The sequence below is a fragment of the Cyprinodon variegatus genome, unplaced genomic scaffold (genome assembly GCF_000732505.1).
Source record: "Cyprinodon variegatus isolate N-32 unplaced genomic scaffold, C_variegatus-1.0 Scaffold495, whole genome shotgun sequence".
NCBI lineage: Eukaryota > Metazoa > Chordata > Actinopteri > Cyprinodontiformes > Cyprinodontidae > Cyprinodon > Cyprinodon variegatus.
In genome coordinates this window covers 231,622-245,794 of record NW_015150948.1, presented here as the reverse complement: position 1 = coordinate 245,794, position 14,173 = coordinate 231,622, and the positions used below count along the sequence as shown (strand labels likewise).

The 14,173-nt window shown below is 36.9% G+C and overlaps 1 protein-coding gene across 2 annotated transcripts in view; it reads left to right on the top strand.

The window, feature by feature from the left end:
* The window catches only part of LOC107094641 (uncharacterized protein C16orf45 homolog), a 17,141-nt gene extending 5,983 nt beyond the window's left edge, over positions 1–11,158 (top strand). The window contains exons 3-6 of one of the 2 annotated variants that reach the window (XM_015390391.1): positions 5,344–5,417; positions 5,936–6,050; positions 8,446–8,516; positions 10,242–11,158. In XM_015390391.1, coding sequence (XP_015245877.1) covers positions 5,344–5,417; positions 5,936–6,050; positions 8,446–8,516; positions 10,242–10,360 — 379 coding nt within the window. In that variant the 3' untranslated portion in view covers positions 10,361–11,158. The remainder of the gene's footprint in view (positions 1–5,343; positions 5,418–5,935; positions 6,051–8,445; positions 8,517–10,241) is intronic. The other variant, XM_015390389.1, reaches the window with a different exon arrangement.
* The last annotated feature ends 3,015 nt before the right edge of the window (positions 11,159–14,173 follow it).

Below are 14,173 nucleotides of genomic sequence, written 5' to 3'. Positions count from 1 at the left end.
AAGTCTGTCATCCCTTCATCACGCTCTCCATCTCTCTCATACAGCTCATCAAGATGAAAATGTTAACCGTGAAAATCTAATTTGATTAGTTCAGAGAGACCCAAACCCAAATATTCCCACATTTAATGTAACAACAAAGCCAAGCAGCTCCCATGGAGTGAAAAGAGTACAAGTCTTACTGTGTTGAACTTTCTATCTGTTCTCAGTTCCAGATGTTATTTTAACAGTAGCTTGATCTGACATAGAACTCACTGGCTGTTCTTTCTTAGGAAAAAATGAAGACAAATGAAACCAGAGACTCCTGGATACAAACATGCCTGCTGCAGGTTTAGTGACTGATTCTATCATCAGCAAATAAAATTAAAATTTTGATTGCAGAGTTGCTTAAATATCATGATGTAGCCTAATAAAATGGACAATTGCTTCTGAGTAAAACAAATGCAGTCATATACAGTAGTGAAAAACTAGGTTTTGATTCCAGCTGACTGATGGCACAAGACTCCCATGTCACGTCTGGAGGACTCGCAAAATTTGTTCAAACTTCAGAGAAGATTAGAAATAGGAGAAAAATTGTGAATACAAAATGTTCTCCCTAATTCACTTGTACGGACAATTTAAGAAGGAATTTGTTTGTACGAACGCTTCTGCCATGAGGCCCAATGTCTTTTGCAGACAACAGGTTTTCTTCTAGGACCACCAAGCATTAAGCTCCATTCATTCCCTCAGCAGTTTAAGGAAACCACCCAGCAGGATAATGGAATTGGTTGATTAAGGTGGGATCCCCCTAAGACGACATTTTTTCATATTTTCCCCAAAAAATTATATCCTGATCTTTTACCAGAACATCTCCATCCTTGTAACTCAACAGCTTGATTTAATCACTAATTAGACTTCTGAGAGCAATATTCCATATTTATTTTATTATGTCAGGCTTTTTAGATTCTTATTTGTAAAAAAAATATATATATATATGTTACAAATCTCACTTTCACTGCACAGTTGTACATTTTGTTGTCATATAAAATGCCCCAAAAACAAAACAAACAGTTTTTGGTGATGAAAAAATGTATAAAAACATTTTCAATGAATCAATGTTCGACAAAAACCCTGTTCCAAAGCATATTTAGCTTTTTCTTATTTCCTTTTTTTATAAATTGAAAAATAAATTAGGCGCAGCCCTATAAAAGAGGGGGTCATGTACGGATTAATGTGTCTAACCCACATGCAGAACACTCGGAGGCAGAAGAAAAGTTCAAAGATTTATTTACAATAAATGTACAAAGTTTGATCAGATCTAGGAGGGGACTTGACTGGTCACGAGTGGGTTCACTGCTGAGGAGGACAGAGAGATTAGTAGAGGTGCAGGTGTTTTGCAGGTTGAGAGTGTTCAGGTCTGTACCTGTTCAGGAGTGGAGCAGAGCTGCAGAGGGGGGGAACCTTGAGGGTCCAGAGGTTGTCGGCAGGCTGAGGGCAGAGGCGGAGGCAGAGCTTACAGAGTGCAGGCAGATCACAGATTGAGTTTCCTTTCAGTAATCTTCTGAGAGCGGGCAGGCAGATACTTGACAGAGACAGCTCTCCAGAGTTCTACTGAGAACGAGCAGACAGATCACCGGCAGAGAAACTCTCCAGAGTTTCAGGTATTCAGGCAGGATCAACCTGGGAAGCAGAGAGGAGAAAACGGGATCAGGTTTGGTTCACAGAAAGTCAGAGATCACAGACAGGCAGGTTGGCTCAGGCTTGCTAACCGCTACTGGCAAACACTCTGGCACTGGAGTGAAGCCCTCTGCCTCCTTAAGTACAGATCTCCTGATGAGCAGATGGGAGACAGGTGGTGTGGTCGGCTCAGGCTCCAGGAGATCTCGTACGCCCTCTGGTGGAGAAAGTGGACAAACCTCCAGATCCCAACAGAGGGGATCGAGCGTTTTCTGTTGCAGCTCCAAAACTTTAGAATGGATTGCCACTGCACATTAGACAGGCCACCTCTCTGTCTCATTTTAAAACTCTTCTTAAAACCCACCTCTTTTCTTTGGCTTTCGACACCATGTAGAGTGTTGATTTTATGTATACACATGTTGATTTTATGTATACACATGCATATTTTTTATCCTGTGCGGGCAGTGCTTTTATTTTATTTTATTTACTTTTATTTATTTTAGTTATTTTATCTTTTTTGTGCAGCACTTTCAAACCTTGTGTTTATTGAAATCGTGCTTATATAAATAAAGTGGATTGGATTGGATTGGATAAAATTTTGCCATCTGGTTTTTGCTTCAACTTGGAAATATGTACAGTATCTAGATGCAGTGATGATTTGAAACAATGAATAAAATTTCAAAACAAGGAACACCTATTCTAAATAATCTGAGTAGAAATTGTTCTGGTTCTCATTGTTATTTCAAATTGTATATTGAGTTCTTCAAGCTCCTTGAGAGAGAAGAAGAAATGTAGCAGAAAAGATGCCCCTCTGCTTAAAAATCTGACTTTCTATTAAGATATCAGCTTGATTGACAATACATGCATATGTGTCATTAAATGATCTTTTATTATTCCTTTCCTGTCTCAAGCACTGTGAAAGATTGAGTTGATATGCTTTGAATACCCTAGGATGCTCCATCAGGAATATATCAGTAAGCTCACAAGCAAGAGCAAGTGCAGCCATGTGCACCAAGCCAAAATAAACTATAAAAATTATAAAAAGTGCAGCAGACTGGCTGAGCCCTCTCATTTGTTTTAATTATTGAGCTCTTTTTCTGCAGAGACCTCATTATTTTTGAGATCCTGCAACAGGGAGAGGAGTTGGAGGCGGTTGACAATCAGGAAGCGTGTTGGAGGTAGTATAATAGAGGCACAGCATATTAGAGGCAAACTGACAATATAACTTTTTTCTAATATTTTCCATTTATATGTATGTTTTAGATAAATTATATGCAATCATGCAGGGACGTGCACAGATAAACACTAGGTGGTGCCAGAGCAACCTCCTCCTAAAAATGCCCTCCTGAAAATTTTTTTTATTTTTTTTTTATTAGGGCGTTGTTTTGGGTAGCATATCTGAATTTAAAGGTCTATATTACCAGTGTGCTGCTGTAGCACCACTTCTTCTCTCCTTTCTACAGATCGACCCAAACAGGTTTCTTAAGGTCGATACCGATAACGATTATTTCTAAATTAGAAAAATCCAACACTGATATTTTTGGATGATTCTTGAAGTTGATATTGCTTTTTTCTTCCTCCATTTATATGATAAAAATTACAATGTTAGCATTTTGTTCCTGGCCAGGGCAGCAAAAATGTCTTTGCTGTCGATTAAGGAATTATTGGCTCTAAGAATCTGCCAAAAAATATCACTAACACATCGGGGGTCAGACTGATGTCAAAATAATCGGCATCAGCCTTAGAAAAATCTGCATTGGATGATTTTTACTCTGGAATCAAACTGTCTAAAGGGTGACACATTAGCATTTTTATGCCTCCCTGCCTTTAGAGCAGACTTCCCTTTTCTATTTCGATCGGTTCTTGTTTGCAAAATTATTACTTGGAGAAGTAATTAATTAAGTAATTAAGTAATAGTAAGAATAATTGGTTGCCTATGTTGTAGAATAGCATTTTAAAAGATAAGAAGTAAATCATATGTGTTGGGTTTCTCTCCACAAGCGGTTTGATGCATTTTTAGTCCTTTTCTCCATACAGAACTGAAGTTATTAAGTCAATTTTGTAGGCTAGCTTGTTCACAAACACACATTTTGACCTCTGCCCCTAAAATTTCCGTTGGACTGAAATCAAGCTTTTTGTGGGAGGCACTTTAAAACATTACATACGTTTACATGCGCAAAACTTTCCCTGATCTGATCTCAATCTTGGTTGATCGGAAATTTAAAATCTCTGTTTACATGGAAACAAAGTAAAAAGATCCAATCATGACGTATTAATACATGTGCCAAGCGTTCAATCAGATCCTATCATTTGAGCAGAAGTGTCTCATTTTCCAGAAAAGTAGCCCTCACATTTTCAGTTCTTTGGTAGTGTCTGTTGATTTAGTTTTTTTTCTTTTTTTTTTCTTTTTTTTTGTCTTGTCTTTGTATACTTTTGTTTTTGGTGGTCATTTTGGTAAGGCGAAGGACTCAGAAGGACCTTATGCTAATGCTCCAAGAACAGCAGCTGCTACTGTTCTGTGTGCCACGCAGTGAACATAGGTGACTTCACTGAGAGGGGTAGCAGCAGATACAAGTGATGGTTTAAGGACTTGAAGAGACAACCCGATTTATAATTCAATCCAACCTTAGAATCTGAAGAGAATTTTATTTCAGGTTGCTGTTTAACGTGTTGGTTAAAATGATACAACTTTGTACATATTTACATTATATCCCTTTATTTGGCTATAATGGTGATTTATATTTACTTTGTGATTTGGAAGTAGGAAGACAGTGTGACAAAGTCTCAAAGGTAGTAGCATCTCAGTGTCTTTTATTCCCTATTGTCTGTATGTGTCCCCTACGTCCACTCTTACAGCCATAACCATTACATAAACACTTTATTATGTCATATCCTGACCTCGACTACAAGCTTTGTAGTTCATTATTCAGCATAACGTTTGGATTAATCCCACATGTTATTTGGCACAGCCCACTGTGGTGGTATTTTTCTAAATTTGATTAGTGGGATATTCTTTGACATCAAGGTTAGCAACACTTTAAAGCTACAGTGTTTAGTTTTCAGCGACATTTAATGGTCAGACTGCAGAGACATGAACCCGCTGCAGTCTGATTTCAGTCAGTCATGGAGTCATTAGTGTCTGAGTTGAGCTGGATGCCGGTCGCTTCTGAATATCCACAAAGTCCATCTTGAACATAAGGCGTTGATTGTTTGCTAGGTTGAACCCGTTTAACATGGACTTACTTGGCGAAACATTCCCCAGAACCGCTCGGGAACTTCCAACCTGAATTACATTGAGGGATAATAGACTTCAGGCTTATAGAGCCATCGGCACTGAACTAGTGAGGTGTCAGTCTGTGCATCAAACCATGTTCTAGTGGCAAAGTGGCAATTAAAAAGGTTGTTTAAAGATATTTTTCAGTAAAAACTGTGCACGTATTTTTACACACACACACACACACATATATATATATATATATATATATATATATATATATATATATATATATTGAAGTGTATTTTACCAGCTATGACTCTACATCATCTCTGACTTTAAAATTGATGCCTGACTGCAAATAAAGGAGGAAAATTTACATGAAAAAAAAAACAGGTTTGAAATGCTGTAGCAGCGTTAAGCTGTTCTGTTTTTTCTGTACATATCCAACATAGTTATTGCTTTTTTTGTTTCAGGATGGATGACATTCAGCTCTGCAAAGAAATTACAAGGCTGAAACAAGAGCTGCAGAAGTTTGTCACAATTCCAGGTAAATGAAAAAACATACGGTATTCATTGAACAATCTCATCTTGCTTTGTGTGCCAATTTCTCACATTGTTGCTAAACCAGCCATATTACTCTGAAAAGACGTTCTAATCTCCTATGAAGATGTGCTTTTGTGACTAGTGATTACCGCAGGATGATGACTGACAATTTAAACACCTTCAAGAGTCAGCATCTCTTTATTCTAGGCCATCATTCTAATTTCCTTTGAGTTCAGCTTTTATTATGCCATGCTTTAAAATGTTAAACCTAAAAGGGTCATTTTTCATATTATTGGGATTTAAGTATAACAGCAGTAGCAGCCTCTGAAAACATTGATTTTCTTTTTATTTAAAAAAAAAAAACTCTTTACTGTCTTAACATTTCAGATCTTGTCACAGATCAATTAAGTATTTTGGGATCCAGTTTCACTCTAACCCTCAAGAGATCAGAATTCATTTATGAGAATTACCTGTAGTTTTCAATATTCTGATTTTAAGGTCCATTTTTTATCTGTTTGACAGACATAGACAAATCTGCAGAAGACAGAGAGAAGGAGGAGGAGCTACTGAAGCAGATAAACAAGCTGGTGGAAACCAGAGACTTCCTGGTTGATGATGTAGAGTTCGAAAGGCTCAGGTGAGAATACAAAAAAAATGGACTTAAGTCTTTTTCCTATCACAAGTGAATGTATTTTATAAATGCAAAAACATGTCAGTTGACAGATATAAAAAAAATTACTTAAAGCTATAGAGTTTAATGATTATAGGCCTGTATTGACAAAGCAGAGCTGACAAACTAGTGACAGTAGAGATCGCCATGACATTCGAATGGGACTGCGAAAAGTTAGGCCTTTAATAAATTAGTATTTATAAAAAATAGTATTTATAAATTTATCTATGAAAACATATCTTATCATCACTTGACAAGATAGGTGATGCTAATGTTTTGGAAGCCATTTTATACCATGATGGCCTCATTATTGTAAGAGAGGGAGAAGCAGTTCATCTTTTTTTTTTTTGTCCTTTCTCTTAAAACTTGTTTGTTCTCACTTCTTTTTTCAACAGATCCTCTAACTGCTCTTTTGAAATTATTTTTTATTTATAAATGATGGATCAAACCTTTCATTTTTTGTATCAATAAGTCTGAAATGTACATTTAATAAAGTTGATCATAAAATATGTAATTTACTGATAAACCTTAAAAACAAATATGTGGGATTTTTTTTGCTCTTTGATAGATCGAACATTGATATATTTGATATTATTCTGCATTATAAAACTGAGCAAACAATGTGGGCTTCTGTCCCATGTGGATTTGTTCAAAGGTTCAATCTGGAGCCGCTTTAATTCAGTTTTTACATGTTGCCCTTAGATCAGATCAGTATAAGCACTCCTTCAGTGCCCTACATAATTCAAAATCAGAGAACTACACTCATCAAGGTAAGAGTTGTGCTTATATTCTCAAAACATTGAGCTTTTTACTAGTGCAGACTTGACTCCATCAGCACTACTTTATCTGGATCTAGATCCTTTTATGGTGGCATTCACAGACACGATTTCAAGGTGGGCTGCTCAGTGGCACAGTTGGTAGCACCGCTGCCTTGCTGCAAGAAGGTTCTGGGTTCAATCTTTCTGCATAGAGTTTGCATGTTCTCCCTGAGCATGCATGGGTTTTCTCCAGGTACTCCGGCTTCCTCCCACAGTCCAAAAACCTGACTGTTAGGTTAATTGGCTTCTCTAAATTCTCTTTAGGTGTGAGTGTGGTGTGTGAATGTTTTTTTGTCTTTTTGTTGCCCTGGGATGGACTGACGACCTTTCCAGGGTGTACCCCGCCTCTCGCCCATTGACAGCTGGAGATAAGCACCAGCACCCCTCGTGACCCCACTTGGGAGTAAGTGTGTTAGAAAATGGATGGATGGATGAATTTCAAGGTGCAGCTGGTTTGGGATCTTCAGGGTTTAATCTTTAGCTTTTATTTCAGACAAATTGGTTTGGCTTGCTTCTTCCGACATTGAGGCTGTATTAGATAGATAACCAAGATAGCTACTGGTAAGAGTAGGGGAAAAAGGTATTCTCAATTAGATTAAATATGCTAATGAGAGCATTTATTGTTTTCCAAAAGAACATTAAATTAAGAAAGAATCGTAAGACTCATAAGAAGCGAAAAATCTTTAAAACACCAAAGACGTGCTTTGCATGCTTTAACTTTCATTGTTGGAACTATCTCTTAAGATCTATTTAACAAAAATCAGATAGATGGACCATCCAACATGCTGCCAGCTGAGTCCTGACTCGCATCGAGAAAATAAAATGTATCACTTTGGTGTTGTTTGGGCCTAGATATATGTCTCCAGTTCAGCAATGGGAGAGTGAACACACTGTTTACTTGTTTGCTGGGACCAGAAGTTAATAGGGAAAGTCAGCATCCTCTTCAACTCTGAAATCTTACTTGAGATGCACAGAACCTGCTGGCTGCTTTAATCTATCAGACAGAACATCAAGGTGTTTTCTGCAGATTTCCTGTAAAAGCAAAAGCTTCTCCATTATTTGAAATTAGATTTGGATGTACAGTTTATTGAGTAATAGGTGCATTTGTTATGTTATTCTTGATTAAATGTTTCTTAATATAATTTATTGCATCTGCAAAGCTCTTTCAGTTACTGTCACTTACATGGTGCTTCCTATAGAAAGAAAAGATTTGCCTTACATTTCTTGCTACAATCAATTCTTTATCACACATATTGTTTTTTATTTGTGTCTGGCAGCAGAGGGAAATTAATAACTCTGATTGACATTTCATTCTCTATAAACTGGGGTGTCAGCTGGTAAGATGCAGAGGCCATCTCTGCTGAAAATTTCTCCACAGATATCAAAATGCAAATTGGGAGAAAAAAAAAGAGCTGTGCTGATGCAGTTCTTACAGAATTAATGTGTCAATCCAGTCTGAGGTCTTAGTTTATGAAATGCATCAAATAAAGTACTGAAAATATGTTCTATAACTATAAATAACAGGGAAATATTGTCCTCCCCAGGGAGCTAGAGGAAGACAAGGAGATGGCAGCCTTCTTACAGTCAAAATTTCCCAAAGGTTTGGCTGAAAAAGGTGAGTTAAAGAAACCCTTGAATTGTGCTTCTAAGTCGAGGTTTAAATGTTGTATTGTTTTTTAAAGGGCATTCATCTGTATATATTATAAATAGCATAAAAACTTAGATTTGATTACACGAAAACAATCAGTGGAACTTAAAAAAGCTAACTTAGATCTACATTCTCCTTCTAAAAGTCCCTGAAGGAATGTTTTTGGGGTTTTTTTGTTCATGTTTTTTTTTTTTATGGGAATCATGAATAGATGAAAGTTCTTCTCTGCTGAAGCAGGTATTTCTAAAGACCAACAAACTATAATATCAATCTAGGTATTGAACAGGGAATGTAGAAATAAACTCCAGAATGAAATCAGTTTTTGTTAAACCATGAAATTATGTTAATGTCAAAAAATGTTTTCCTATGTGTACCCTCAGCTTTAATATATACAATTATCCTTTCAAGTCCGAATCTTTCTAGTAACAATGTGCAATATATATTATATTTACCATTATCATTAGCATGAAATGTTTTATAACGTATCACAATGATGACAAAGAAACCCAAACTAAGCAGTTTTATTGCTGCAAGAGAAGCACACTTTTTAACTCCAAAATGTTTCATGTACTTCTCCTAGGCAACTCTGAAATAAATGTGACACCAAAATGTGAATATCTGTGTATGTAAATTGAAGTTTTGCTAAATATCTCCTTTAGATCTCAACTATGACTCCTGTACTTTAATGTTAGCGGATGTGTTTGATTTTGGCGGCTGCGTCTTCCAAAGAACCCAGTCTACCTGGACTAAGTCCTTTGAACGCTGTGAAAATAAGAAGGCTGGAAGAGTTCAGCTATAGATTCCAACAGGTCCGGCCTTCTCCATCTGTCACCACCCCTCACTCAGCATTTGCTCTGTTTCCTAGCAACCGTGACAGATAACTCATAAAGCCAGCAAAGAATGGATGCTGAACGACTCACTACTGTTCTTTGCGATAATGTAATTTCTGAGGAGCCTCAGGAGCATTGTGGTTGTTGAGATATTGGATTCTATGCTTAAATGTCACTCAAGCCATTTGCATAGGGACAGATAAAACCAGACATATCTGGCTCAATAACCATTTAAAACAAATATTTTCATTAATTTTTGACAAAACTATTCCCATACTTGTATTAAATTAAACTGCACTTAGAATATTCACAGCTGCTCAGCTCCATTTCCCTTTTTCCTCTGAGCACGGAGCAGCCAGCTTGCCTTGACTCGCAATGAATTATTGGATATCCAAGGCTACGAAGGATACAGCGGACCTTTCCTTCAAAACGGATGAAAAGAAGCCTGCATTTTGTCAGCCGCATACAAAGGAGTCTTCGAATCCAAAGAGGCCATGGCACCGCGCTATGACATAATCAGTCGACAAATGGGAGCAGCCAGATTCGAACAAAGCCAAAGTCTCACTTTATTTCTCCTAGTAAATTTTAGGAGAAACACATGAGAAACATTAGAGACAAAATACAAACTAAATTGAGGCTGGGATTAGAAACTAAAACATGTCTTATGAGCTATATTATAGAAGAGCAAACTGCTAGCAGTAGTATTTTCCTCTGGGTTATTCAATCAGCAACATTCACCATTATTGTTACTTTTTGCTTGTTTTCCAAAGATCCAACAGTGCTACAAGAAGTTACATTCTTTAGATAAAGAGCTTTGGATTTTATAAAGTATAAGTGTTTTCCATCTTTTTGTCTCATTCAGGTGCCGTGCAAGATCAGAGGGTTGCTACCAAATCCCAGCAGACATCGAATTCAATTCTTTCTAAAACTGGATTATCACTGCTAAAGGACTGCTGTGGCTTTACCTGTTCTGTCATGTAGAAGAGGAAAAACCTGAGGCTGCATGAGTGTTGAAATACTAATTAGATTCTTCAGTGTTTTTTGTGTATCTGTTGTTTCCTTTTAACAATTATATACAACACCATAAAAAAGGCGTTAAGTCCCTTTAAACTTTTATCACATGATAACCACAAACATCCTTGTATTTGAAAAGCTTTTTCTGTATAGAAAACACAAAGCAGTCCATGACTGTCTAATAATACAAATCATATCTGAAAAGTGTGGCGTACATTTTATTTGGCCCCATGTCTGTGGTTGCTTGAAGGAAAATACAAAAAATAAAAAACAGAAGTTAAGTCCAATCCAAATGCAATACTTTTAGGAAAACTGTGCTGCACTTGCTTTATTGGTGTCAAAGAGTGTGGATGTTTGGAAGGCAGAGAAACGCCATCGGCTCATGTGGATGGTGAGAATTAGACTGGGCATAGAAATAAGTGCACCTCTACGATTTCAAACTTAAGGCCAGTAGCAACACATACGATTTGTTTTCAATCGGATCTTTTAAGCAAAATCTCAAACTGAGGTAAAAAACCAGGCAATGATCACAGGGAGGCAGATAAACAATACCGATTTAGATGAGCAGGAAGTGATTGTAGGTCCAAGGGCAGAATGTGGGTTGTAGTCCAGATATATGGTTTACAGAGAGAAATAGTCTATGACATGTTCTCCTAAACATTTCAGTCTGTAGCTGTAAATATAACAATGCAAAACACTGGTGACCATCTAAAAAACACATCCAATACCCTCATATTTATTTATAAATATAATTTTTTTGAATTGCACGTATTTTCAGGGCATTTTTTGCATATATAATCATTTTTTATTATATTATTATTTAAGTCATAATCCTAAGCATATTTTTAATTATTCAGTTGCAAATACATGAATCAATATTACATTTGCTTATGTCTTTGTCAATTGAGGTATTTTTTGGCCCTACGTGTACTTCAGGGATCACATCACAATTATATGAAAACCATCTTGTGATCTCCAACTTGGGGCTTGGGGTCTGAGACGACCTGGGGGATCCTGACCCCCGTTTTAGGAACCATTGGTCTAGGCAAGGCAAAAGAAGAGAAATTCAATTGACTTGAAGAGTACCCAATAACAAGAAGTCAGGAGAAACAAAGACCAGGAGACTGAGGTGAGCTTTAATAGAGCAGGGAGACAATCAGGCATGGTAGAGGTGCACTAAATCTATGGGATTAGCTATCAGTTAGGAATAGAAGACTTGATGGTAATCCAAAACATAAACCTGACATGGAGAGACATGAATCATAACATTAGTTCTAGGTTGTTTTTTTCTAGGATTGCCTTGTATCAAACTCTGCCCATGTTCCCATTGACTCTGACCAGTTTAAGAAATAAGCCTCCAGAAGAAATAATCTCCTGCAGTTTAATGCAGCCATCACCAGGTTTCATTGTGGAGATGGTGAGAGCAGTGCATGGTGTAGTTTTAATTATCTACCCTATATAGAATTAAGACAGAGTTGTATTATGCCTTACCAAACCAGAGCATCTTCTTTTCTTCAGGAAAACTGTCAATAACATAAAATTCAATTAAATGCAAAGAAAGATCTATATCCCTCTGAACATAGCATTCCCAAATGTTGGTGGTAGTATCATGTTGTTGGGCTTATTTGCTTCAGTAGCTTTAGAGGCTGTAAAAGACTTGAGACTGTGGAGAAAGATTAACCTCAATCATCCCAGATCATCCCAAACTGTCCTGCTACAGTTTCTAAACCAGGACAGGTTTAGAAACTGTGGCAGGACAGGAAAATAGATTTTCAGAACAATCTCTGTCCTTTTTGGAGGAGTTGAGGTATTTTGCTTAGTAAAATGGGCAGAAATCTTAATGTCTCTGTATCCAAAGTAAGAAGAATGTTTTAAAAAATGAAATGAGGCTGAATGTCCCAGTAGAAACCAGGAAATCTTTTGTTAATTGTGCTACATTTTCCGTTAATTGATTATTCGTGAATTTAACAGTTTTTAATGTGAATGTAAAACTCACCAATATTTCTCTTAATCCAAAACTGAAGTTTTCAATATATTAGCAGTATATTACCTTGTGCATTCACAAAAATGTTTCCTATTTAAACACTTAAATGTTTTGTATATTAACTGTATATATCCCTGTGTGGAAAATCGTGCAGCTTTAATGCGTTACAGTTTTGACTCCGGGGGTTGAAACTCCTCAGATTTAAATCCATAAAATAATAAAGTCATCTTCAGAAATATGTACTAATTTGTTGGATTGAATCAAATAGAATCCCATTAAAATAAACTGGGGTTTATGTTTGTAACACAACAAAAGGTGAAAGGGTTCAAGGTGGTACAAATACTTAAATACATGAAGAAAAATATAGAACCGTCCACTGGCATCCTACAGCTTTACTGCCATGACAACGGGATCAGAGGGTGTCCTGTACGTAGTGTCAGCTGGGAGCATCGTTCTCTGTAATGAGGATGAAACCAGATGGTTTCTGTTCCAAACTCAGCCTTCTTCCCCCTCTAACCCACTTGTGACTCATGCAGATGAGTTACAGCCTAATTGCTCTACAATCTGTCAAGAAAATCCTTCCTAAACAAGTATTTTTGTTATTTCTTTTGATTAAGTTATTTTGCTTTCATTTTTTCTAAAATGTGTGGTGCCTCATTGTTCCTCTATAATGGCAGTTGTTAGAAGCCATCACAGCTGGTTGCACACAAGCAGATGTGGAAAGAGGCATGCAATATTCTCCACTGTCCTCAGCCTTCAGGCTGAGGAGAGCAATCAGTGGGCTGCAAACTGTGAGCATAGACTAGTATACAGCCAGCCAAGGCTAATTAGAAGGAAGAGAGGAAACAGTTTGTTCCTGAATGCAGTCCTAGCTGTTATAGCTCTACCAATCATCATCTTATTTATTTATTTTTTTTATTTTTTATATCTTATTATTTGGTATTAACTCTCAGTCATGTTCATCTGCGAAATTAAAATTACCTCCAGTTTCAGCCGATACATTGCACCAGATATTACAAAGATTGGATAAATTTTCATCGTAGCCCTTTCTGTATTATAAGTGTTGAAATTTTGTTCCTCCTGAACATTTTCCTCAAAATGTATAAATAAAACAGGGATTTAACAAACTAAATCTTTACCAACACTCAAAATTCTTATGGAAAAAGCATTTTTTTTTCTTTTAACTATGTTACAACATGCATGCTGCTGTAACATTCAGCCACTTAAACTACTTTAATCCTCAGATGTGAACTCTGCTGAGCTGCATCTGAGCCACATTTGCATGGAGTTATTTTGGCTGTAAAACTATTTCTGAGCCTAATCTGAAGATCAACATTCATAATTTGGGAAATGTCAAAGGACATAACTACAAGTTTAATTCTTCCAACCCACTTACCCACAATCATGGAAGCCCACTATCATTCCAACCTTCAGTTGTCTGTTTGCCAGCTGATTGTCATGTCCAACCATGCTAAAGCATAAAAAAACATTTAAGTTACTTCTCCAGAAGGAAAGTCGCAACCTCTGCATGGCTTCAGGGTCTCTTTGCCTACTTAAAGGTACATAGGTACCCATTATATGCCTAAATCAGAAAGACTAAAACCAGATGATTCTAAGAAAATAAGGCTATTTACTCCAAGCATCCATTTTAATAGTGCTTTAATAGTCCTTTTGAGCCTAAATAGAACCATATCGCTGGGTAAGATGAGCAGACATAAACACATGTAGCGCCATCTAGACCAGGGGTCTGCAACCTTTCATATCCAAAGAGCCATTTTGCCCCGAGTCCGACCAAG